Here is a 27,504-nt window from a genome sequence, read left to right as displayed (position 1 = left end):
GCGCCTCGGTGTGAAGCTGACAACGTGGTATACTCCCTGGCGTGCGGCGAAGGGGGAGAGAAGAAACAAACAGAAGACTGAAATGTAACTTCAGGCCAGGCAGCGTTGATGTAGAGCGACAGCCAGACACGTCCTCTTAGAGAGAGAGAGAGCAGGAGGGTTTCTGTTTGGATCTGGAGGGTGGCACCGCCTGAGGGGAGGGAGGTGGGGGATGGGGTGGACAAATTAAACGGATGGGTTCAGACATGGCATGTTTCCATTTGAAGCGATATCCCGTCAGAATTGACATTCGACGACTTCCACTACATCAAACCCAATCTTCCACTTCACAGTATATCAGTACTCTACAACCTTCGGTGCTCTGCTTTTCTTGAAGTAGAGAAGTAAAACAACCTCATATCCGTTAATTCTGCTCTCTCAGCTGTAAAAGGTGTAAATAATAGTTGATATGCACACAACGGTCCACCCCATTCATTACTGTCAACGGAGAGAAGACAAGAACAGACAGGGGGGGTCGACGACAGCAGGTAATCTCTGCTCACACCGACCGGTACGGTACCCCTCACTCCCAGCCTGTCCCCAATACTCCATTAGCAAGATCAGAAGGGCACAACCTTTGGGGCGCCATTTGTAATTCCAGATCCTTTTGATTAGCAGCGAATTTACATAACCTTGCTGCCGGGGGTGATCTCATGTCGGAACATTTGAAGTGTTGTATATATCTTTGGCCTTTTGTACAGGTGTTTTACCTCCACTCCCCCCCCCACCTCTCTCTCTCTCACAGTCTTTCTCTCTTTCTCTCTCTGTTTATAATAATAATAATAATAATAATAATAATAATAATAATAATAATAATAATAATAATACATTAGACTTATATAGCGCTTTTCTAGACACTCAAAGACGCTTTACAAACTGAAAAGATTGAGTAGTAAAATAAAAAGAAACAAAAATAATAATAAAAGAAAGTATAGGGGTCTAATTCATTTTTAGATTACTAAATCTAAATCTAAGTGTATTTGTAGGACAATCTACTCTGTATACTGCAAGTATATCTAGATTTCGGACTGACAGAGAAGCGACGAAAACAAGCAACGCCAGCGTCCTCTCTCGACCGGCATTCTTGGAAAAGTGAAAAGTCTGATCAATGTAATGTTAGATAGATACCTCTAAACATGGATTTGGCTGGGCATAAATTAATTAATTTGGGCTGGTAAACACAGTCTTGCTATCTTATCTGTCTGGTTAACTTATCTGTGTAGTTCTGAGTTCCCCCCCAGCCATGATACATGTCATACACAACTGACTATCGTCAATAACTGTAATTAGTATTGTATCCTCACTTGTCAGTAAAAACACACTGAGGACCCTATCAGGAGCTCTCATTCGATCTTTAATTTGTTTTTAGAAAAGTATTTTTTAACAGCCTGATTAGTAGACATTGGTCAAAGGCCACAGCCTACCCTGTCTAATCTTTAATGCATACACTTAACCTGTAAAAAAAAAAAAAAAGGATTAGCAATCTCATAACCATATTGTTTACATCCTATTAACCTACACCACATTCCCATTCACCAGAGTCACCTAGGGAAGAAAGGTTAATCAATTTTCATTTTTTTTCTTTTTCCACAGTCCAATATTCCCAATGTTCGATATTCAATCTTTAATCTTTCGAAGAGAGGTGGATCTCCCCCTTCCTCCTGTAGACTCGTCTCGGCTCTCCCTGTAGACTCGTCTCGGCTCTCCCTGTAGACTCGTCTCGGCTCTCCCTGTAGACTCGTCTCGGCTCTCCCTGTAGACTCGTCTCGGCTCTCCCCGATCAAGTCCTCTGCTGGGCCGTGTGAGAACAGGAGGCCTGGTTGTTCTCCCCCCCCCTGGTTTCATCGGCCGCACTCTTCCAGCTCCAATCAGATTGTTGTCTGGAACACAGGACACAAACGAACCAAGCAGTATCTTCGAAAATTCAAACACCACTGTATTCTTTCTCAAAACATGTTTTTGTTCAATGCTGCTATTTTTCTAACTTTCAGGCAAAACTCTTATAACCTCCACAATTTCTGTTATAACCTCCCCCCTAGTTTCAACACTCATATCTTTCCCTGCAGACACACCTGTAGGTATGGTACAGTGGGGGACATATTGAGACATCAGCTGTGATTTCCCAAAATGTCATCTTCACCCCGAATAGGCCCCCACACTCTAAACAGTGTAGATCTGTAGTTCGAAGGCTCTGCACCAGTGACCCATGCCATTATTGTCCCTCTTTTGGAGTGTTGAACCCCAATACTTTACAATTTCCCCAGAAGCAATTGTCAAATTGAGATACTGAGATGCAACGGTCAAATTTGTAAGACAATGCCATCAAAAGTTCAACTTTTTAGTTCCATTTAACTTCAATTACACCAGATGCACATTTTAGTCACACTCTCGATTATTCCTGCAGGACCTGTGTGTGTGTGTCCTTGCAAGATACAGCCAAATCTCCCTGGCCCAATGGCCTGCTTTGCCACAATAGTGACACACATCAGTCATTCTCTCTCCCCCCTCTGCCCTGACACAATCTATAGCTTGTGTGCTCAGATGTCTGTGTTTTTTGTTTGTTTTTGTTTTTCAAAACCAATGGGACCACTTGTCAATTCGGCTCCCATATCCATTAAGGTGACACAGATCATACTCTTACTGACACACGACAGAGGGGTCTCCTACAAAGATTGCTGGCCTGTGTCATAGTTCTTTCGTCTACAGACTTCCAGCCAGTGTTCTAACAGGTCCCATTCTGGGACATAACGGTACGCCACACTCCCTCCTCGGCCTTGTGGGCCAGATGAGGAGACGGCGCTCTCCCCCTCCTCTTCAGACTCATTGTAAACACACCACACGTGGTCCCATGCTCCCCCCTCCACCGAGGATGAATTCTGCATGTTAGCTTGTGCTAATTTCTCCTCTGCCTTAATCACTTCATGATGATAGACACAGCTAGTCAAACTCATTTCTGAAACAGCTTGTAGTGACATTCTAAGACTAGACTAGCCCGTGTAGAGAGCCAAGCCAGGGAGAGGGACGGAGTGAACTGTGTGTGTGTGTGTGTGTGTGTGTGTGTGTGTCGAGTCTGTGTGTTGAATCTGGCCAAGGTTATCAGACACAGTCCTTTTTTCCTCTGAGAATAACTAAACTCTTAAACGGGTCACTGAATCAATGTATGACACACAACGTCTATATCAACTTCCCCAAATCTCCCTTATTATTCTTAATCACCAATTGTATTGACAAAGGAAGCACCAATTACCGACAAGCTTGTTTTTTTCTTGTTATGTAGACTGTTTGTTCTACAAGATCCCAATATCACAGTAAGACAGCCTATCCTGTCCACTTTATTCCCAATTGTATGGACAGAGAAAATTCCCCACAAGCTTGTTATGATTAGTTTTCAGATTTCTCCCATACTAGACAAAGCCACCACCTGTATTATGCATTTGTCGTCAGGGAGACTGTATCATATCTCCTGTTTCGATAGACCACTGGACTTACTATAGGCTTGTCGATAGCCAACTATAGACTTATCAATAGCCAACTATAGACTTTATTGAGACAACTATAGACTTTATCAATAGCCAACTATAGACTTTATTGAGACAACTATAGACTTTATCAATAGCCTACTATAGACTTTATTGAGACAACTATAGACTTTATCAATATACTACTATAGACTTTATCAATAGACTACTATAGACTTTATTGAGACAACTATAGACTTTATCAATAGACTACTATATACTTTATTGAGACAACTATAGACTTTATCAATAGCCTACTATAGACTTTATTGAGACAACTATATACTTTATCAATAGACTACTATAGACTTTATCAATAGACTACTATAGACTTTATTGAGACAACTATAGACTTTATCAATATACTACTATATACTTTATCAATAGACTACTATAGACTTTATCAATAGACTACTATAGACTTTATCAATAGACTACTATAGACTTTATCAATAGACTACTATAGACTTTATTGAGACAACTATAGACTTTATCAATAGACTACTATAGACTTTATCAATAGACTACTATAGACTTTATTGAGACAACTATAGACTTTATCAATAGCCAACTAGACTTTATTGAGACAACTATAGACTTTATCAATAGCCTACTATAGACTTTATTGAGACAACTATAGACTTTATCAATAGACTACTATAGACTTTATCAATAGACTACTATAGACTTTATCAATAGGCTACTATATACTTTATTGAGACAACTATAGACTTTATCAATAGACTACTATAGACTTTATCAATAGACTACTATATACTTTATTGAGACAACTATAGACTTTATCAATAGACTACTATAGACTTTATCAATAGACTACTATAGACTTTATTGAGACAACTATAGACTTTATCAATACCACGATGTACCAGTTCAGAAGTTCAGTCGCTAGATCCTGGGTCACGGAAACCAATTGTAGAATCAGCTTGTCGGTAAAACGATGGAATGGATCAATCTATTGAGGATTGTGATCTTAAATGCGTTGTGTCATCTCAGGATAGATTAGGTGCGCAGCATACACGATTTGACAAGGAAATAGAATGTTCAACACGGGTCGGAATCTCTGTACTTGATTTATTAAGACAGTCAGCGAATGATTCATCAGCACGGTAACCAGCCTCCGGCATTCCACGACCATTCCACGACATTCAACGACATCATTATGTCATACGGACAGGCTTAAATACTCTCTCGACCACCCTCTGTCTGTGCCCTGGCGCCTAACCCCCAAGGTCTTTAAGATAACAACCTCTCGAGTCTGCATATTGTGGCGTTATTGCTACCCCTGAAGAGCAGGCTGACCTGGAAGGAACAGAATGTGTGTGTCTGAGTGACCTGAGAATAGAGTGTGTGTGTGTGTATGTGTTATGTGTATGTCTGAGTGACCTAAGCATATATGTTTCTAGAAAACCCCATAAGATCTAACAGTATCATGAAACTGATGGGGATGTGAGGTGAGGTGGCAGGATGTCGGGTGGCGTGTGTCTGAGTCGTCCCCCTCGGTAGAAGGAACCTTGTCCTTTTTTTTTAATCGTTCTATCACGCCATCCCCTGTCTACAGCACGTCGGAGTCGAAAATGATAGATATAATATAGTACATCATGTGCCTAATATGCTGTTGGTCCTCTGTGTGCTGCCAAAACAGCACCGACCCACCGAGGAATGAACTCTACAAGACCCCCTGAAGGTGTCCTGTGGATTTGTGGTTTGTCCCTCCACGGACCACTGTTGGTAAGTACTCACCACTGCTGACCAGGACCACTCCACAAGCCTTGCCGTTTCTGAGACGCTCTGACCCAGTCATCTGGCCAGAACAACTTGGCCCTTGTCGCAGTCGCTCAGGTCTTTACCCCTGCCCATTTCTCCTGCATCCAACACATCAACTTCATGAACTGACTGTTCACTTCCTGCCTAATACATCCCACCCCTTGACAGGTGCCGTTGTAACAAGATAATCACTGTTAATGTAACTTCACCTGTCAGTGGTCATAATATGTTGGCTCATTGGTGTATATATACTGGCTCTAGTGGCCTGCAAGATTGCACATTATAGCACTTTTTCATAGTAGCTTTAGTTTGATATTTTTCTCAAGGGTAGCTTTCATGTAGTTTCTCTTTATTGGCTTGTAAAGTAATTGGTAATTTAGTTAAATACATTTTCAGAGTAGCTTCCCCAACACTGATTAAAACACTGCATTAGCATTACCCATACAAACCTCAACAATCTTTGTTTGAGATATGGTAATTACCTACTGACCACCACAAAGACCTGGTAAATATATCACGTTTTATTTGTATGGACAGGTATTATGCAATATAAACACTCTGAGAATACAGGTCGGCATCTAAAATCCAATCTAAAGTCACAGAATATCTGTGAATCTGTCATTATTGAAAATTGCTAGTTATCATGTAGCATTTAGACAAATACATGTTCATCTAAGCCTTGAGTTTTACAAAAGTAAATCATTGTACCTATTATTTTACATGAATTCATAATAACTTATTTTAATACAATTATTTATACAATAAATAATGCAGTTAGGTATTTTCAGTGGCATACGGTTTGCTGAAATGGCTTTATTTCCGTGTATGCCGCTTAAATAACCCTTACAACCGAAGACGCCATTTCTAACTAGGAGACTTAGCGATTTAGCTAAAGTTATCAAAACAAAACACACATGGAAAAAAAAGAACAAAAGGGCATTCGACTGATCCACAAGCTTTCCTCAAGGAGGAACTGTAGTTTTGCTACAAGTCCAGCAATAAGTCTGAGAGGCCACCCTGGAGGAACCCAGCACCTCCGTGCACTGGTGAATACAGGATGGTGTGGAACCTCCTACCTCCCACGGATGCCAGCACTACAAAGGAACTGGCACCAATCATGGCAGGGCTTAGGGATGAGGGGAGGGAGGAAAGAAGGAAGGAAGGAAGGATGGATGGATGGATGGATAAATGGAAGGAAGGGAGGAGGGAAGGAAAGAGAAGTTTAGTTTGTATGTCCAGTATGTATGTATTGAAAATGAAATGTTACACATGGTCAGGGTATTCCGTTATATGAAGAATGTCATCACTAAGTCAGATGGCTAACTGGAATGCTACGGGGTTGGGGAGCGGTTATCCATCCAATGAATTCTGCCAGCGCCACAGGATTCTGTCTTGAATAAAGAGGAGTTGAGGAGGTGCTTGAAATGGAGGCTGGGATTTCAAACAGAGTTTCTTGTTGAAAAACAGGGAATTTAATGCACACTGCTCACCTGCTAAATGATGCCAACGAAAACATCTTCAGCTAACTCCATGTTTTTATTTGGTGCAATGCGTGCAGAGGGGATGGGAAGGGGGTGTCTCGGGGGAGGGGGGGGGGGGGGGGGGGGCTACAGGGAGAACCTTAGGGGGCTGGAGACTCGCCAGGGTTCTCTTCCTATGGCCCTAATCGGACAGGGGCCGGTTGCATAAAGATAGACCCAGTCTTAGACTTAGATCTCACTTTAATAAAGATAGACCCTGTCTTACACTTAGATCTCACTTTAATAAAGATAGACCCATTCTTAGACTTAGATCTCACTTTAAGTCAGACTTGCTATAGACTCTAACATGGTCCTGTTGCATAAAGCTAGCCTATGAGTGACTAAAGTAAGACTGACTTAGATAGCCTGTCACACAATGCATTCTAGGTAAAATAAGACACTTGACAGAAGAAAAAAAACATGGAGGCCGAAACATCTACACCTAGCTACACCCAGCTACACCTAGCTACACCCAGCTACACCTAGCTACACAGCTACACCTAGCTACACCCAGCTACACCGAGCTACATCTAGCTACACCCAGCTACACCCAGCTACACCTAACTACACCTAGCTACACCCAGCTACACCTAGCTACACCTAACTACACCTAGCTACACCCAGCTACACCTAGCTACACCCAGCTACACCTAGCTACACCTAGCGGTGGAAGATAATGAGAGATAAACTACATTTTCTTCTGCTGAAGACGTATGTATATTGGAGGAATATAATGTGGAGAAAAGTATACTGCTTAGCAGTTTTAACCAGTGAAGTAGTTTACCGCGCTGGAGTTACAGTGTTAGCTAGCTACTAGCCCTGACTCGTTCCCATAGAAACACAGCTCTTAATCAAGCTTAGCCAGGGGGGAACTAGTGGCTAACTTTCTAACCTCAAAATAAGTCAGTCTTATTTTTTATGCAACAGGCAGTCTTAATTAGACTGATTTAACCTGAGAATATAAAACTAGTCTAAGGTATAGACCAGTCTTAATCTATCTTTATGCAACCAGCCCCAGATGAGATTCTGGGTTCAAGTTAAGAAAAAAAAAGGCATTCTTGTTTTCACCACAATAATTTAATGGACCATGAACTTCTTAACCAACAGTTTCGGTCAACAGACCTTCCATCAGGGTGCTTCATGTTAACAGCATTACTTTCAATGAACGCTTGGAAGATGCAGCCACTTGGCCAATGGGATACATATATATACTGTAACGGAACAGAAATACCATGTGCTCCATCTAGGTGCTACAGTAGTTATCAACGTCTAGCTTAGTTGGCTGCTAAATAAGGTAAACATGTCTTTAAGATGCACTACATCACTTGTTGCCTCTAAGGGACATACAGAAGTGATAGCAAATAAGAAAAGGTCCCCAAAATGTGACCCGATTGGACAAAAAGGGGCAGACCCACAAGCCAGGTCATTTCTTAGTATTTTGAACATTTAAGGTACAAATGTTGAGGAAGCTGAGGATTTTGTGGTTTAACGAGGTAAGAGATTGATTCATATTATATATCCTTTGTCTATGAATCATATAGTTTCAATTCAACCCAAAATGGAAGGTAAACCATGAGCAACTACTTCCTTTAAACCACCTTCACCAAAAAAAAGCTTTCTGTTTTCTGCCCAAAAGTGGTCAGTTCCTTATTCAGATGCGCTGACATGACCACGCAGGACAGTTTTCACCAATAGTAACACAAGAAGGGGATGAAAGCAAAACAAAAAGACAACTAAAATACTAACACACCCATTTACAACAAATGGTTCACACAGGCAAAATTATTTAACCGTTTTCTTTTCTAAATCCTCTGCAAAGCTCTACCAGTGACGCCTTAAGCTGGGTCCACATACAAAACATATGGGGCCATCGGAACGTTGTTAGTATGTTGGCGGCTAAATTGCTGTAACTTCCTTGTGCTACACGTTTCAGTAACGACCCAAGTATAAACCACTGCCCTGGTCATCATTTATCCCAACAAAGATAAGGACTTGACGTTAGTTAACCTGAGTATGTTGCGGCATTCGCCCAATACGACGTCGAGCAGAACTAGTTTGCAGTGTGCAAGGAACAAATTGTGTAGTGTGCTCTGTTTGTTTTGCACTCAAACCAGTGTAAAAAAACAAATTGAAACAAGTGTTTCGTTAAGCCATATTCAGAAGCTGCCTGCAATTACAAAATTGGTCCGAATTGTTTTATTTCAAAACCAATTGAAGCTGTAGCCTACTGTATGCTTAACTATCTGTCCGAAACTTCATACAATATTTATAATCACCACATTTCTCACAGAGGAGGTATGAGTATGAGTGCAATCATTAAGATCTTAGAGAATCAAGAGACCAGTGTGCTGCATGTCAAAACAATGGCATGAAATATTCATACACATTGAATAAGAGTTAACACAAATAAAAATATCAATAGCAACGATAAATAGCAACGCCTATTGGCAAGAAGGTAAACATATTTCTTAGCATATTGATGTCATCTAGAAATAAAGAAGGTGCGCTTTTAATTCCCTGGGTCAAACAATGTAGCATTCTTGTAGACTACATTCCACTCTGTTCCTTAAACGTTGAATTGTTTTTTGTCTAGCATGTTGCGAAACATATGCTTCCACACAGACGCTTTCATGGTATGCAGTATTGACGCCGCAATCGAGTTCACACTTAAAACTTTCCAAAACACACTGCTGTGGTAACAAACCTAGGATAAGACGGCATATCACATACGCTGCAAGTAGACCATGATGTCAACAAGCAGCTATCACTATTATCATCCTGTCACTGTGAGCTACACAATAAAAAATCGAGTCATAAGAGCGTAATACACCTCCCTGTAGACATCAACAACCAGTGGGTGAGGGAGCATATTGTGCATACTGTAGGACTGTAGTGGTAGCTTCTTCGGTCCAGAAGGGATGTCGTTTTTTTAGCAGGGATGTCGTTATACAACAAAGAAAATGGTGGGTCAATATCGGACGCCACTGGACACCAGTGAAAAAGACAAGTTTGAACAATTCTCCACGGTCGTTGTTCCTAGTTGTAAACAAAACAGTGTCCCCTCGGTGATGAGCCCTTGAGACAAGGCCCGCTTACGACAAAGTGAATCTAAAAACCTCCAGTCGTTATGGCTAGGATCCAGTGAGGGAGAAGCTGGCCGTTTTTGGGGGCTGGTGATTGCGCATTTTCATTTTTTTCAGTGGGCGAGGATAGAGACGGCCGTGGCGAGTCTTCAAGTCCCCTTCCTGAGAGACGTGGAAGCTGAAGAAGGTCCGCTCACCTGGAGAGGACACAGAGAGAAACCATGGCAACATAGTCACTAGACACAGAGACACAGAGAGAAACCATGGCAACGTCGTCACTAGACACAGAGACACAGAGAGAAACCATGGCAACGTCGTCACTAGACACAGAGACACAGAGAGAAACCATGCCAACATAGTCACTAGACACAGACACACAGAGAGACACCATGGCAACGTAGTCAGACTAAAAAAACGATCAATCGTCGGTCAAGTAGGCCATAGCTGTTTATCACACACTTGTCACATGCAGGTCCCAAATGGAAACAAACACACACACACACACACACAGACATACCTGTACAAATACTGAATGTTTTAAAAGATTAAAAGAAAATTAATATACAGACGCAGCAACATTTGTATGTGTACGTGTGTGTGAGTGTGTGTGTGTGCGTGCGTGTGTGTGTGTGGGTGTGCCGTGATGTCTTAGTATTCCAAAAAAAGTGTTAGAGGGAGAAAAAGAAAGAAAGAAAGAAACAGCATCAACAGCCAAACAGACAGACAGACAGACAGACACACAGACAGGTAGAGAGGCAGCATCAGGTAGCATCAGGGAGGGCCTGTACGCGGGCCTGATTGACAGCCTGATGACATGCCATATGGAGACGCCGCCGGACTGTTTACCCCGAGGGGGACGTCAAGGTTTTCTTTTGTTTTTTCCCTTCCTTTTTTAGCTGTCAGCTCCTCAGAACAAACAGAAAAAAACAGACAGACAGGAGAGGGAGAAAAAAAAACAGCCGTCGGACGTGGACGCCCGAGTACCACCGCCTCCCTCGCCTTCCCCCGAGCCGCGGAACAGTCTGGTCCGACAGCCGAGGTGTCGGAAAATAATTTTTTGACGTGTCGGGTTACAGAGACGCCTGTAGAACCGGTGACAGACACACACGTACTGGGGGTGGCGGGGGGTGGCGGAGATCTTAATTCTGTTTAGTCTGACCCATATAGCGAATATTGCGCATGTTTTTGATCCTGTACCTTTTAAATGTGCTGTGTTTAAGTGTGGGAAAATCTGCTTCCTCAGGCCACCGAGGCCGAAATGAAGTTGGAAGGTTGAAAGGAGACTCCTCGTTGATCGAATGTTTCTGCACGACGGCATGACATTGAAGACGTGACCACCAGAGACAGATGGGGGGGGGGAGCGAAGTGAGTCTGCCAAGTGCTTTTTCGGGAGCGAAACAGCATTCCTCACTGAAACATGTCCTTCAAGGGATCTCAGTCCCTGATCGCTACCAAAAAACATCATTTAGAACCATTAGAATAAATTGAATGTTCTGGACCTTTAACCAAATTGGTATTGATATGAAGGGAATAATGATCAAGATAGTCCAGATCAATGTTTATGGCCCAGATTACAAGACTTTTGCTACACACACACACACACACACACACACACACACACACTAATGAAGATGAAGGAAAGGACATACTTGTAGAGGAACAGAGGTGTCTGTGGAGGTCTCTGTAGTGGCATGGACTTCATTTTCAAAATGTCCGTTGAACTGCAGCATCGCTGTAGAAAAACAAGAGAGGGAAAGAAGAACGATTTGAGCGAAAACAATGACAACTTAGAAGTCAAAACTGAATATTTTCAGAGGGTTAAAACGACTGTCGAGGTGCAAGATGCAGTAAACTGAATATACTATATACAATAAACTTTTGTTTTTCTTTTTTAATAATTATACCCAAAAAATATGAAAAGCATTGATGTTTCAGCCATTCTTGTCTTCATAAAAATGCAACTTTGGATTGATGTTGTTAGTCAGCACCTTGGGTGTGCGTTTTCTCACTCATTATGGATTAAATAAACGTCACAGTTGATTGTGCTTATTTATTTGTTTATTTTAAAGCAAACTCGGTAGACAGGCTATTGGTTTCAAACCTAATCACATCCAGGTACGTTGTCATCTGCTTGTTTTTTGCATCCAGCGAGATGTAGACAAATGATGACGTGCGTTGGAGTGAACAGTTGACGGTCACCGTGCCTACGGCAGCTTATTAGCATAACTGACGTCTGATTAATAATGTATACCATTCTTCACAGGTCAGTGTCACAACCGAATATGTTTGTTCAAAATGGAACGATTGCCAGCCAAGGACAAAAAAAATTAAGATTCTGGCTCTGTTTACATGCAGACGCAGATCCAGACATCCAGACACAGACACATGCACGCACTGGTTGGTTGGTTCATATTTAGTCCTAGTGTATGGCATTACTTGTGTCTATGAGCTGTTTTTAGCGTGTATGGGTGACAAACTCTGTCACCTCAGCCTCGCCCCAAATTAGCATATGCCAGAGGCAGCAGAGACAGGTAACAATTATAATACATATTTCTTGTCATCTGTATATTAATATTTCTACCTTGTTCTTATGTGTCATTGTCCTGTTATGTAACTGTATAGAGCAGGGGTGGCAAACACAAATACACAGTGGGCCAAAATTAAAAACTGGGACAAAGTCGCGGGACAAAGTTTCATATTTATTGGAAAAAATCATGCTTTCCCTTCTTTCTAGATATAATAATGAACCTTTTCATATGGGAACAAACTTAAGTTTTACTTAAACACTGAATCTGGAACAAGCAAAGCTTAATACTATAAACACCTGAGAAATCAAATTTCAAATAAAAGACACCATCAGTGGCATTCATTTCTTAAATAAAAATAATATTATGCCTCTTTCTCCATCTGTAGCCTTTTCAGTTAATTTTCAATGGAATATTTTTTTCACAGGCCAACAAAAACAACAAAAATAATAATAATGAGGATAATTTCCTTCAATGAAAATCCAACAATTCAAGTCCATGTCCTAGAGAAGCAAGGAAAAGTGCATAAAGAAAACATTAATTAAAGCTCTGTTTGCTCATCTTCATCAAAGAGAACAGTTGTTCACATTGTATGTGTTGCCGAACATAGAGAGCATTTGACCAGCTTGGGTACGGAGGTGTGGCATTGTGTCAGGGATGAAACATGGAAACTGTGCAGCGCCCACAGCGTCATACTTTGACTTGAGCGTGTCACTACACTGGAGTTCAATCAGCTCCATTTGAAGGTTGGTTGGTGCGCTTTCTACGTCAACTGCAAACGGATTACTGAGCAGTTCAAATCTAAATTTCTGTGCTTCAAAGTAAGCAAATCGCCGGGTAAACTCGGCGCTGTTTTTTCGTTACAGCCACGTTGGCTCCGCACAAAAGACAAACAGGTCTGTCCTTTACGGTCGTGAACAGATATTCTGTCTCCCACCTGTCTAGAGAGCTCCTGTTTTCCACCTTCCGTTTGGCCATTTGTTGAGAGGGGTGTCTTACATCTGCCCGAGGTAGTGTGACTGACTGGTAGCATGAGGTTGCGAATGAATGAAAACAGAGGAGGGGATGCTTGCGGGTCTTGGTAGTATTAAACAGAGGAGGGGGTGCTTGCGGGTCTTGGTAGTATTAAACAGAGGAGGGGGTGCTTGCGGGTCTTGGTAGTATTAAACAGAGGAGGGGATGCTTGCGGGTCTTGGTAGTATTAGCGGTGCATGCGTTACCGGCGGGCCAGCTCAAATAGAAATGTGATATGATCTCACGGGCCAAAAATAATTACACCGCGGCCCGATTTGGCCCCGGGCCCGAGTTTGACACCCCTGGTGTACAGTATGGGATGTGTGCTAATGTTGGGCTCATGTGGCGCAGGAGGTAGAACAGATCGGTGGTTCAAGCCCCGGCTGGCCACATGTCGAAGTGTCCTCAGGCAAGACACTGAACCTCAAATTGCTCCCAGTGAGCGGGCCGGTGGCGCCTTGCATGGTAGCTTGCCGCCATTGGTGTGTAAATGTGTGTGTGAATGGGTGAATGAGAGGCCGTTGTAAAGCACTTTAGATAAAGGCGCTATATAAGTCAGTCCATTTACCATTTCATTTTGATCAGATCAGTGTTAATAAAGGGTAAGTAAATAAGTAAGCTGAAAAACGTATTTGAGAAAGAATAAGTTACATCACATGAAGAGAGAACACATCATTAATATGTCTAATGTTTCATTAGGTGGGGGGGAGGGCTGTCCACCACCATCGCCACGGCGACGCTCTGACAGCCCTGACGCACGGCTGCCTGGGAAGTGCCGCATAAATTACTGCAAATTAAAAAGCCGATGATTTGCCCTTGGCCCCCGCGCTCCGGTGTCACATGTCAGGTGCGCTCCTTCCTCTCTCTCTCTCTCTCTCTCTCTCTCTCTCTCTCTCTCTCTCTCTCTCTCTCTCTCTCTCTCTCTCTCTCTCTCTCTCTCTCGCTGTCTCCACTGTTTCCTGTATGTTATTATTATTAAATAAATAAATTAAAAAACTTCTGTTTTCTTCCATTTCATTGAAGCTCTGTATGTGCTCTTCTTAATTTTACAGTAAGGCTTTGTTAAATATGCTTCTTTCTCTTTTCCTCTCTCTCTCTCTCTCTCTCTCTCTCTCTGTCTGTCTGCCTCTCTCTGTCTGTCTGTCTGCCTGTCTGTCTGCCTCTCTCTCTCTCTGCGTGTCTGTCTGTCTGTCTGCCTCTCTCTCTCTCTGTCTGACTGTATGCCTCTCTCTCTCTCTGTCTGTCTGCCTCTCTCTCTCTCTGTCTGTCTGTCTGTCTGTCTGTCTGTCTGTCTGTCTGCCTGTCTGCCTCTCTCTCTCTCTCTCTCTGTCTGTCTGTCTGTCTGTCTGTCTGCCTCTCCCTCTCTCTGTCTGTCTGTCTGTCTGTCTGCCTCTCTCTCTCTCTCGCTCGCTCTCTCTGTCTGCCTCTCTCTCTCTCTGTCTGTCTGTCTGTCTGTCTGTCTGTCTGTCTGTCTGTCTGCCTGTCTGCCTCTCTCTCTCTCTCTCTCTCTCTCTCTCTCTCTCTCTCTCTCTCTCTCTCTCTCTCTCTCTCTCTCTCTCTCTCTCTCTCTCTCTCTCTCTCTCTCTCTCTCTCTCTCTCTCTCTCTCTCTCTCTCTCTCTCTCTCTCTCTCTCTCTCTCTCTCTCTCTCTCTCTCTCTCTCTGTCTGTCTGTCTGTCTGTCTGCCTCTCTCTCTCTGCCAGCTCTAGTCTTCCTCCTCCTCTCTGCCTGCAAGGAGCTTCTTGGATGCTCTTTTCCCAGCTGTCACCTTTGTTCGGTTGAGTCTCTCTTGATGTTCTGGGAGTGGAGGGCACAAATTAGTATGTGTTTTGTGTGCGCATGTTTGTGTGTGTGTGTGTGTGTGTTTGTTTATGTGTGTATAGGACCTACAAGCCCCTCAGAAAAGGACAGCGCATGGGATGTTTTACTGTCTCCTCACCTCCTCTGACTCTCAAAAGCACACACACACAAAATTGCTTTAAAAAAAAAATGTCATTCCCAAATCATCGCAGAGTAACTAAGAAAAGCATTAAAAATGCTGTTGAAGGGTGAAGGGCCATTGACTTCTATTGTTATTGACTTGTATAGTTCATAAAGGAGCTGGGTGTGCAGACTCAGAAGCGAGAGTGAATATTTAAACAACTCTGAACTTTGGATTACAGTAAGGTCAATTAGACTAGTTACGTAAACACATGACTATTTTAAGGTAAGGAACTATTCGACTATACAGTAAAATAGTGAACTATCAAATCACAAATGACAAGACCGGTAAGAGTTTTACATTTATCGTGTTTGGCATTTTCATCCATTCGCAAAAAGACACGTCTTGCGTCTGCGTGCACATCGTGCTTTTTTACTCAGGCTTCTTTTGAATCCATAAAACCTAGTATTAAAACCAGACGACAGAGATACAGAGTGTGTCTTGAGGTGGCATATTCATACACCAGACCTTCCACCTCCTCCACCTCCAACTTAGCTTTTGCCACCTCTGCTGTTTTGCACACTGTACATAGACCCTAACTGTACATATTGTATTGATATCCATCGCCCTCGTTCTGTACATAATCATACTGCGCATATCTTAATTGTACATATCTTTGCCCTTGTCTGTACATATCACACTGTACATATATCTTTACTGTACATATCATATTGATATTTATGGTCATATATTGACTTTTTATATTCTTATTCATTGCACTGTATACTGACTTTATATTAATTTACTTATACTCACTGTAAAACTGTCATGGTTTTTACACACATCTGGTTACATGCCGAACTAAATGGAATGGTAAATGGACTGCACTTATATAGCTATGCCTTTATCTAAAGTGCTTTACAACGGCCTCTCATTCACCCATTCACACCCACATTCATTCACACACCAATGGCGGCAAGCTGCCATGAAAGGCGCCGGCCCGCTCACTGGGAGCAATTTGGGGTTCAGTGTCTTGCCCAAGGACACTTCGATATGTGGCCAGCCGGGGCTCGAAGCGCCAATCTGCCAACCTTGCGATCATTAGACGGCAGCTCTACCTCCTGTGCCACAGCCGCCCTGAACTGTGTTTCATTGTCTTTGTACTTTGTACTCTGTCCATGACAATAAAGTTGAATAGAAAGAAAAAATAGAATCTAAATCTCACCTTGTGAATCAAGCCTCGGATCAACGCAGCCCCAGTGCTGGTAGAGGACTGCCAGATCATGGGGACTGTAGTTTTTCAAGAGACTCATTAAGTCGATGTCAGTCGAAGTGTTCCCTGCCGAATCCCTCTTCCCGTGAGTAAGGGAGTGGGTGGTGGGCGGTATCAGATACCCTCCGCTTCCATACGCCCCGAACATGTTCATGACGGACCACAGGTCGTGACCTTTGGGTACCGAAGGGGAGTCCCGCGATTGGCTGTGAGGATGGGGCTGGGTATGGGACCTGGCTTGGGGCAAATGGGGGGAGTTGTTGTTGTCGGTCTTGTTTTGACTCCTGGCCAAGATAAAGCCCAGACCTTCTTGCGGAAGGACGCCTGCCTCGGTGGTGAAACTCGGTTGGCTCCTGAACTTGGGGCTACTCGCCACCGACTGTTGGGTGAAGCTGGGGGTGCTTTTCCCTTGGACGCTGGTTGCCGTGGCATTGGCTTTGGGGTGGGGGGCGTTGGCTTTAAGCCTGGAGCTCTTACTCCTTCCCTCGGCCGTGAGGCTCGGAAGGCTCGTCGTCTTCTTCTTCTGAGGTAGCAGGGACTTCCAGCTTTCGGGGAGCGACGACCTCGTCGTGTTGGACTGAGGGACTGTCTTTGTGCCGGCGGTGCTGAATTTCGTTGTCGCCGCTGCCCTCTTGAGGCTGTTGCTAGGCGGTTGTTGTGCAGCAGAGCCTGGGGGTTGTGTACGCTGGGTGCGGGGGAGGACAGGCAGGGGGGGACAGTCCTTTCCCTCCAGGAAAGGCGGGGGGCCCGTGCGTCTCCCGAGGTTCGCCCCCGGCGGTCTGGGGCCCTTGAAGCCGTTGGCGTTGGGCGCCCACTTGGGCGCCAGGGAGCTTGCGCCGTCCACCTTGTGCGCCACACGCTGGTGGATCCACAGCACCTCCGGGTAGTGGGTGGTGTGGGCACAGTACGGGCACTGGTGTCGGAACAGGCCGCCTTCTGACGGCGACGTGCAGCGAGCGAGAGCTCCTTCTTCCTGGGCGGTGGTGGGAGGAGGCGCGGACAAGTTGAGGAGACTGGCATCCACGTTGTTGGCGTCCCCCCCTTGTCGTTTGACCTGCGCGCTCTGTGATTTTTCTCCGTGTCTGCTCGACACTGCCCTCTGCTGGCCTGGAGGACATATGTATGGATTCCAATAGGGCTGACTACTGAGCAGTGTGCTCCTTAGCCTGAGGTAGTCCATGTACCCTGAGCCTTTGGGACCGCTGTGACCGCTTACGTCCTTCAGAGGAGCCGTCTGCTGGTTGTACGCGTCCCAGATGTCCTTGTGTTGCTTGTGCACGTGGGACGTGAAGGAGGAGGTGTCGGTGGTGTGGAAGTCGCAGTGCTCACAGAAGTATGGCTTTTTATCTGTGGAAAGAGAAAATGGGGGTTAGGGTTAGCAATGTTTGACACAAGTTTTCTGAAATAAACAGGTTATTTGACAGGATAAACATTTTGTGTATTTCACTAAATAGTAGTAGTTTTTAGCGGTTTCATGCTGAAACAACATTTGTTGTAACCCTAATAATAATAATAACAATAATACATTTGACTTATATAGCGCTTTTCTAGACACTCAAAGACGCTTTACAAACTGAAAAGATAGAGTAGTAATAATAAAAAGAAACAAAAAATAAACAAAATAAAGTATAGGGGCCTAATTAAGGTAGTGCTGGAGACACATGGGAAGCGGAGGGGGAGAGGGTTAACTCGTGAAGGCAAGCTTGAAGAGGTGGGTTTTGAGGCCCTGTTTAAATGTTGGGAGGGTGTTGGCCTGTCTGATGTGGTCGGGGAGGGCGTTCCAGAGGGACGGGGTTGCGGCTGAAAAGGCCCTATCACCCCAGGTCCGGAGTTTAGTTTAGTTTAGTTTATTAGTTTATTATATCGAGGACAATCCAAATACATGAACCATATAAAATACAGTAAAAAAGGCAGCGTTAGCCTAGTCGGCTAATTTTCAGCTTAAGTCCCCGGCCAGTTGCAACATGGCATCCTGAAAAGTAACGTCATTTGTTAAAATAAAACATTTCAATATTCTAAGAACACGTGGCTGAGACAAGGTACCCCAACATCACACTTGACAAAAAACAAGTAAGCAAGCTGAGGTGATTACAAGCGGCTACAACAAACACCACATACACACTTATGGGGACAGCGACATTTCAAGCACATACGTAGAAGCCACAGGACAATTACAGGCCACACAACATTGAGCACTTACAAACAGCAATACATTAAACAAAACAAAACATACAGCTTGGTCCTGGTGGTCTTGAGGGTGGTTTGGTCATCAGACCTGAGGCAACGGGAGGTGGTGTGGAGGGGGACGAGAGCGGCAAGGTAGGAGGGGGCCAGATTGTTGATGGCTTTGTAAGTGATGAGTAGGATTTTTAATTGGATCCTGAATTTGACCGGGAGCCAGTGTGGTCAACCCTGTCATCATCTCAGAGCTCCTGGACTGTATCTGCACAGATTGAGTCTGTTTCTAATGTCAAACTTCACCATTGAGTATAAACAGGAATAAACAGGAAGTAAATATTCCTATGCACCAACCTCACCAAGTCAACTTCCTGTATGTGCAAATATACTTGGCCAATAAAAATAATTCTGATTCCGATTCTGATATTTCGTTCAAGATCTGTTCGCCTACAGCTCTTCTTCGTGTGCACTCTCGTGCATGTCTAATGCAACCTCACTAACAAATATATGTATTTATTTGTTTACTGTGAGAGAACAGGAGCTGCTCTCGAAACATGTATGTGCATTATAGACTCAGACTCACCCTCACTCTCCACTTTTATATCCCACCTCAAAACCTACCTGGTGCATAACCCATTACCCATCTAATGAGCAGTGCCACCGAACATTGGGTGATTCCGTTTGAAGTTCTAGCAATACCATTGAGTACCATTGTGTACCACAAGATGGCGCCATACAGTAAGTCATACTGTTTTTGTGTGAAGACTGTTTTTAACAGTATTACTAATGGCAGAAGTATAGGCACTGTATGATTCTAATGAAACTGAGGTGGAGTGTATCCACCACCGCCTCTATAAGGGGCACCTCTGTCCCTGTGTCCCTCTGTCCATCTGTCCCTCTGTACCTCTGTACCTCTGTCCCTCTACCTCTGTCCCTCTGTACCTCTGTCTCTATGTCTCTCTGTACCTATGTCACTCTGTACCTCTACCTCTGTCCCTCTACCTCTGTACCTCTGTCTCTCTGTACCTCTGTCTCTCTACCTCTGTACCTCTGTCCATCTGTACCTCTACCTCTGTCCCTCTGTCTCTCTGTCCCTCTGTCTCTCTGTCCCTGTGTACCTCTGTCCCTCTACATCTGTACCTCTGTCTCTCTGTCCCTGTACCTCTGTCTCTCTGTACCTCTGTCCCTCTACCTCTGTCCCTCTACCGCTGTCCCTCTGTCTCTCTGTCCCTCTGTACCTCTGTCTCTCTGTCCCTGTCTCTGTCCCTATGTCCCTCTGTACCTCTACCTCTGTACCTATATCCCTCTGTACCTCTGTCCCTCTGTACATCTGTCTCTCTGTCCCTCTGTACCTCTGTCCCTCTGTACATCCATTGTTTGACTTTTAATTGAATGATAAATAACCACCGATTCGTATATGACTTATACCTGCGTCACAAGCTTAGTTTAACTGTCTTAACCACTGGAGGCTGGTGGGGGTAGACGTTGGAGGATGGGCTCATTGTAATCGATGGAATGATTCCATGCGTTATAACGAACCCGTCTTCTGGTTTCTACCTGAACCAGCCTCTACTGGTCTTACCCCATCAGAACACAAAATAATAAGGTTTGTTTCACTCCATTATTTGTAAAACAAAACTTCTAAAAAAATGTTTAATTAAAATGTTAAAACAAAACGTTTGATCTCATGGGTGGGTCAGTCCTTGCATCCAATGCTCTGTTTCTTAGGGTGGTTCCATTTCTCCAGCCTCATCGCTCAGCTGTTTATCAAGCAGCTTTGTTGTTGTTGGAATCCCAGATTGCCCCTTTAAAAATGTCTGAAATGTGTTATGAAATAAGGACTTTGGCACTTTTGTTTTCTCATGACAGCATGATTACGATAATGACAACACTGGAGAATTGCAAGGTGTAGTCAAAGTAAAACATGAGACGTTCAATGTCAAATACCTAGGCTCATCAGTGCAGGGAGGTCACCTGCCAACTGTGGCATACTTGAGCTCATAGGCAAATACTGTATTACATAAAATACTGTATTACATAAAATACTGTATTACAGCAGTGGAGGGCCATGGCTTTTACACCTAGGCCTCCAGTGATATTGTCCCGCAATTAAACTGCCTTCAAATAATCTCACCCTAACATTAGAGCTAGAGCTGTCAATCAACAAAACCACCCCATATTCACAATGACCTTCCCACGGCTGTCAGAACTGCAGAATCACTCCCAATCTTCCGTCGGAGACTGAAGACCCATCTCGTCAGGTTACATCTTAACTGCTCCCCCTGAGCTACTACCCCCCAGCACTGTGTCTCCTGAGACACCTGCTTCCCCCTACACTGTGTCTCCTAAAATGTCTACTTCCCTCCTTGTACTGTTTCTCCAGTGTCAAAAGAAGAAAAAAAAAATCTTTCTTCTATCACGACGACTGCCAATGGCCAATGGCCTGAGCTAGATTACTCTTCCTGCTACAACTTTGTCTAATGTATCGATTGTAAGTCGCTTTGGAAAAAGGCGTCTGCTAAATGCCGTAAATGAAAATGTGACAGTCGTGTGAAAGTTAATGCTGGAGTCATCAAACCGAACAGTAAAGTCACCCATGGTTTCGGTACTTAACACTTCCAACAGAAACAGAAACGATTAGTAATACTACCAATTTAACAACACTGAACAAACACACTTGTGTAGGATATTTAAAACTTAATAACCTGATTCTCGAAGTCTGAACACAATGCATGCAAACATAACTTTTAAAGTCTAAACACAATGCATGCTGGGAAACAGGAAGGCACAATGCTCACTGTGTAGCCCCGTCGCTACAATATGTTTGAATGCGTTTTAGGGCTGAACATGTTGATGCATGCTTCTAGAGGCCAGCTAGAAGACTACGGCATGTCAAAGAATACACCCAACATGGCAAACTCAAAATATGATTGGTTAAAGAATATGATATGATCAACAACATCATCCCCATTTGCTTCAACAGCAAAGGGGATTCACAAAACATTCTGAAGGCCTCAAGGGTAGAATTTTCACCAGTGTTTATTTATATGAGAAATGTATATTATGAGCTGCTCTGGAAGCAGCGCAACTGAGGGAGAGAGTAGTAATGAAATGATGTTACCAGACTAATGGCAAAGAACTTTCTAAATATATAATATAGCATCAGTGTTTCCTCTATATGCATTTATTGGTGGCGGGCCGCCACGAATGAATTTGCTCCGCCACCAAATGATTCAGACAGTCCACTTTGATTCAGGCTGCGCAGAAAGGCAGCGAGTTATTATGACCGGAGAACTGAAAAAAAGCATGTGTCCCTGAACGCTCCGCCAATCACTGTGAGTAAACTGACTCTGAGAATGTCCTCACGTCACATTTTACCGTAATACCCTATGTGTTGGTTGAAGTGCAACATCTCAGCTTTCAGGGACAGTTGGATTTTTTTCGATAGCACAAACCGTTTAGAAATTACGGTAATTACAATGTCGGGTGCGGATTTGTGCCGGTGGCGGTACATTCGGCGCAGAAGTGGTCTCTATACCAGATAAATAATAACCATTTGCTTACGTAATTTTTCGTTTGTTTACATAGTCTGAAACTACAGATGGTAAGCTTTCAAATGATGCGTCATACATTGAAATCGGAAAAAAAATCAAGACGACACGAGTATTTGAATGTTTGTTTGTATCATGTTTTGCTCAAGAATGGTGACTGCTAAACGCTGCTAGCCTAACGTTTCGTTCTAAAACGAAAGTATTGTAACGTCCCCACTTGGACAGTGGTTGAAATAATGACAGATAGCTTCTCTCATGTAATCTGTGCGTTTAATTGTAAACTATCTCATACACAATTTTCTTAGTTCACCCGAGCTCTCTCTCCCAACGGTCTCAATAACACACACAGCATCACAGGGGTGCATTGGCACACAACACAGTAACAGTGCGAACATGAACAAGAACTCAAGCATTAATGAACATTAATGAACAGGGTTGTTCTATCTAATTTATTATGTTTGTGTTATGCTAATAAATGTAGATCCACACAGGTATACAAACTGAGATCCGTTTACTGTCAAGTGCCATTCATTCTGACAACACACACACAGTCGTAAAGCTCTAACAGAACGTGACGTCGTAAAGTGCAACAAAGTGCTGCAATGACATACTGTCGTACATAACAATATTGGTATTTGATCACCTTCTATATAAAATCACCTGCTCGGCTTTAATGACTTAACCGCTATTTAAGAAATTATATTTGTTTTCGCGTGCACTCGTTTTATGCGCCCCGCTACTAATGTGAAAAATCCTGGAGGAAACACTGAGCATTCATGAACATTTCTAATTCTGAGAATTTCTAGGTCAGCAGAGAAGGCCTTGCTGGCCCTGCCTCTGATGTACAGTATGGGGAAGGTGCATTATGCAGAAATGTGTAATTCAAATCCAAGGACACAAGAGGTCTCCCTTCTCCACAATAAAATATTAGATTGGCCATAACTTCAATCTAGAATTGAGGATGAACACAAGGCAATCAAATTGGTACACTTTATGTTTACTTTTCTCATTCAAAGACAACATTCTGGAGTTGACGTTTAGTTCAGTGATATGTATGTTATTTAGGGAAGGTACAGTCAGACACTGTATTTCACCATTGTTGCTAAAATGGTGAGCTAAAATGCTTCCTTTAAGCCTTAAAAAAAATTGAATAATTAATGAATATTCACATTTTAATTTAAAATGTCTGTAAATATTGCTGATAGTGGCTTTAAGGGTCCCATATAATGAAAAACTCACTTTTTCAGTGCATGTGCACACATGGGCCAATACGACACAAAATGTGAAATAAAACAACCCAGTCAGTTTTTTTGGAGGCTGCCTATTTCGGAAAACGCGATTCAACAAGCCATTCAGATAGGCTGCCCTCGCCTACATAAGCTGGAGTCTGGTTAGAATGATACCTTATATCTGAGTGTCTCCGCCCACAGCAGTACGATCAGTTGGTTTTGTTGGAGAGATAAACAAAAACTGGGGCAAAAAATCTTTGTCTCTGGTAAGACATTTACTGTTCCATAGATATTCATAATTAAAACACTGTGAAGAAATGACAATGAATGAATATGAAACATGTTTTGTTTTTGCTTAATTTTTCTGAATTGTTGATATTACGGGGGAGTGTTTTTTTTAATGTTTCATATATTTACTGTAGGTGTATAGAATATGTCTGACCAGCTCAGTGGCCTTGCGGTTAGAGAGTCCGCCCTGAGATTGGGAGGTTGTGAGTTCGATCCCCGGCCGAGTCATACCAAAAACTATAGAAATGGTACCCGATTGGCACTCAGCATTAAGGGTTGGATTGGGGGTAAGACCCTGCGACATACCAGCCTCATGTCCAGGGGGTGTACTTGTACATCAAGCCGCCTCACGCTACGGCAACAGCCTAGGGGCCATTAGGCTCGAGAACCATCAGTTTTCAAGGCTACTTACTTTACTTATATAATATGTCTGTGTAGCGCTGCCCTTCGCTATTGGCTTTCCCTTCATCAGGCAAAAACTACCGGATAGGCAAAATAGGCAATACGAGTAAACTGGGTTAGCTAGCTAGGTAACCATTAGCTGTCTCGTCCAGCTGGTATCTATCTCATCTCAAGAAAGTGGCGTTCCTCTGGCATCTCGCCTTGAGCCCTACAGGATGTTAGATAACTAATCTCAGAAGTGGGGCGTGGGGAGAGGAAGCTCATTTGGATTTAAAATGAGAGACACAAAAACAGCCCGTTGAGAAAAGGACAGGAACAGAGGGGTATAGAGCAGGGCCGGCCGCTGGCTTAAACAATCTATGCAGTTGTTTAGGGCCACAACCACTAGAGGGCTCCACACTTTTCCACACTCGTCCATTTAGTGCCAGCTACCACCCGTCAATCCAAAACTCTGCTACCCCTGTCGCCGAAACACCCATCAATCCAAAACTCTGCTACCCCCCCAACAAAACGTGTGAAGGGGGGGGGGGCACATTAAAATCTTGGTTAGGGCCACAAAAGTCCTAGGGCTGGGCCTGGTATAGAGTCATGCTAGAATGCCTTGTGATTAAAATCTGTGAGGTATTTTCATCAACAAAAACTTCAATGTTTTGGGGACGCCAGAGACCTATATTAACTTTAGAAAAAGAGCATAATATGACTCCATTAAGAGAAGAATGAACCGATTTTTCTTCTCATCTTGGAATTGGAATTGACTTCCTGAATGGAATGAATTGTAAAGGAATTGAGCCCAACACTGTTATTGACATGTGAATAGGATGTTGATTGTCTTACCTCCCATGATTGCGTCCGTAACATGTTTCTTCTTTATGGAAGAGGCGTATGATGAGTGTTCCGGCCTTGTTGTGTTGGACTGTGTGGCAAAGCTGTTGGTTTGTTTGATTGCATTATGACCTCCTTTTCTTTTCTTTTTCTGTGACACCCCAAATGACTCAGGACTGAGCACGTTCAACAAACTACGGACACTTTTAGCATCACCCTGCTGGTGAGCAGTCCCATTGCTGCTATCATTAACAATACTGGAGCTCCCGCCACCTTTCTTCTTCTTGCTTTGCGAGGGGTCCAGTTGCTTCTTCCTCTTCTCCTGCTTCAGTGGCACGTACACACCCTTCTCCTGGTCATACGCTACCTCTGCGTCAGCCAGCCTCTCCCCCCAATCCAAGCCTTTCTCTGTGGCCTCCACCACCCTGCCCCTGGTGACCAGCTGCCAGGCTTGGTAGCTGCAAACCGGATCCAGCTCGGGGATCCGCTTGCCCAGGCTCCAGTCCGCGACCGCCTCCCCAGCCCCGGCCGCCCTGAGGTTCAGGCATTCCAGGAAGCGCCTTTTAGCGACGGGCGACCCCGAGTCGTTGTCCGGGTCCTGCTGCGGCAGCTGGTTCTGGACGTGGCTGCTCTGCTTGTGGATCCTCTCGTGCATCCGGAGGGTCTTGCGGTCGTAGAAGAAGTTCCCGCAGCCGGCGCACAGCTCATAGAGGCACTCGTCGTTTACCAGTGCAGCTTGCTCCTGAGGCACCCCATTGACGGTGGCCGGGGGCTCGCCGTCACCCTGCCGCTGGGCCTTGGCTCGGTGGATCCGCATATGGCTCTGAAGAAACCAAGCCTGGCGGAAGCGGCGGCCGCAAATCCGGCAGCCGTGGTCCAGAGAGCCTCGGTGCTTCTTCATGTGGGCCTTGAGGAGCAAGGCCTGGCCAAAGACCTGGTCACATGAGCCACAGGGGAAAGACCCGGCGCCATCCTTCCCATCGTCTACTCCATTCTCCCCCTCCGGAACTGAACCTTCAACCTTTCCCTGAGGCTCCTCCCCCTGCTTGCTGGCTTCCCCCGCCTTATTCTCCTCCTTCCTCTTGGGGCCTTTCTTCTTTGTCTTCCCATTCACTTTGTGGTTCTTGGCGGAGGTGCCATTGGCAATGGGATCAGGGGGATTATCCAGGTGCTTAGGGTCTTGTTCCCCATCCCCATCGCCATCCCTCTCCACACCCTCCCCTTTGTTGCTCCCTTCCCCAACACTATGGCTGAGAAGGCCCAGCTTGTGGCTACGGATGTGGGCCTTCAGACTGCCCTTCTGAGCAGCCCGGTGTTCGCAGTAGGGGCACTTGTAGGGCTTCTCCCCTGTGTGTCTGCGCATATGCTGCGACAGGGAGCTCAGGAGCGGGAAGCTCCGTCCACAGAGCTCACAGGTGTGGCCGGAGGTGGCGTCCTCCTCCATTTCACTCTTAACGTCGGTCTTACGGCCTTTGTCCTCCATCTGTTCAACCTCCCAGAGCTGCGGTAATAGCTCAAGTGTATCGTAATCCCGGATGAAATCAACTGATTGGTTGTGTTCAAAGTCATAAAGTCCTCATAATGATCGTCGAGAGTGATTTCGCTGCTTTACCTTTCATCCTTACTTTAGTCAAGGTAATTTCCTTTAATCATCACAGGTTTCAGGGCTGCTTCATCAGAACACCTGGAAAACAAAACAAGAACATCTAATTAGGCCTTAGTAACTACAGACAGAGCAACTGCTGTCAAAACTGATAAATACGCTTGCAGTATAAACCCCTTTCTCTCCCCAAGAGAGCTAATGACTGGTTCTTCAAATAACTGAACAAGCAATCAAACTCTGGAGTCAATTCTTTAAGGGCTGAATCCTAACTTGAGATCTGCATGTGTAACCAAAGCCAGTGTGACTTTTACAAATGCAGACAAGCCCAACTGATGAGAATCTCATACTACACAATAGACTCTCCACGTCACGCTATCTTGATGCAACATACACTGCATGACAACATGATATGATACCAGCTCTCACACTGAGGGATGAGACAGAGCCCCATGTCACCATCCCCTTCCATGTTTGAATGTTACATTTGGACACGGTAGCCAGGCGTGCACATCAGGGGGTTGTCTATTTGTAAGGATCATGACCATTTATTGGATATATCAAAAAGGCACTTGTGGTCCTGCCAGAGCTCCACAAGTTTTGGATTTTGATTAGATTATGTTATTGATCATCAATCGTGCAAAAAACCTCCCATTTCCCATAAATTCCAAGGAATTACCCCAAATTGTGCAACCCTAATCTGATGACAGTCAGATCCATTTTGTAGCAGAGCAGAGCCACATGAGTCTGGTAAAAGA

The 27,504-nt window shown here is 44.1% G+C and overlaps 1 protein-coding gene across 1 annotated transcript in view; it reads right to left on the bottom strand.

Moving 5' to 3' along the window:
• Positions 1-26,629, bottom strand: part of LOC308158038 (zinc finger protein 516-like) — a gene marked incomplete at both ends in the record, with an annotated part of 46,590 nt that extends 19,961 nt beyond the window's left edge. Inside the window, 2 exons of the mRNA XM_080531629.1 lie at positions 16,629-18,023; positions 25,159-26,629. Coding sequence (XP_080387755.1) covers positions 16,629-18,023; positions 25,159-26,629 — 2,866 coding nt within the window. The remainder of the gene's footprint in view (positions 1-16,628; positions 18,024-25,158) is intronic.
• Between the last annotated feature and the right edge of the window lie 875 nt (positions 26,630-27,504).

The sequence above is a fragment of the Nansenia antarctica genome, assembly GCF_963989245.1.
Source record: "Nansenia antarctica genome assembly, chromosome: 5".
NCBI classification, from domain to species: Eukaryota; Metazoa; Chordata; class Actinopteri; order Argentiniformes; family Microstomatidae; genus Nansenia; species Nansenia antarctica.
Note: the sequence above shows the minus strand (reverse complement) of the source record. Positions and strands in the feature narration are given on the sequence as shown.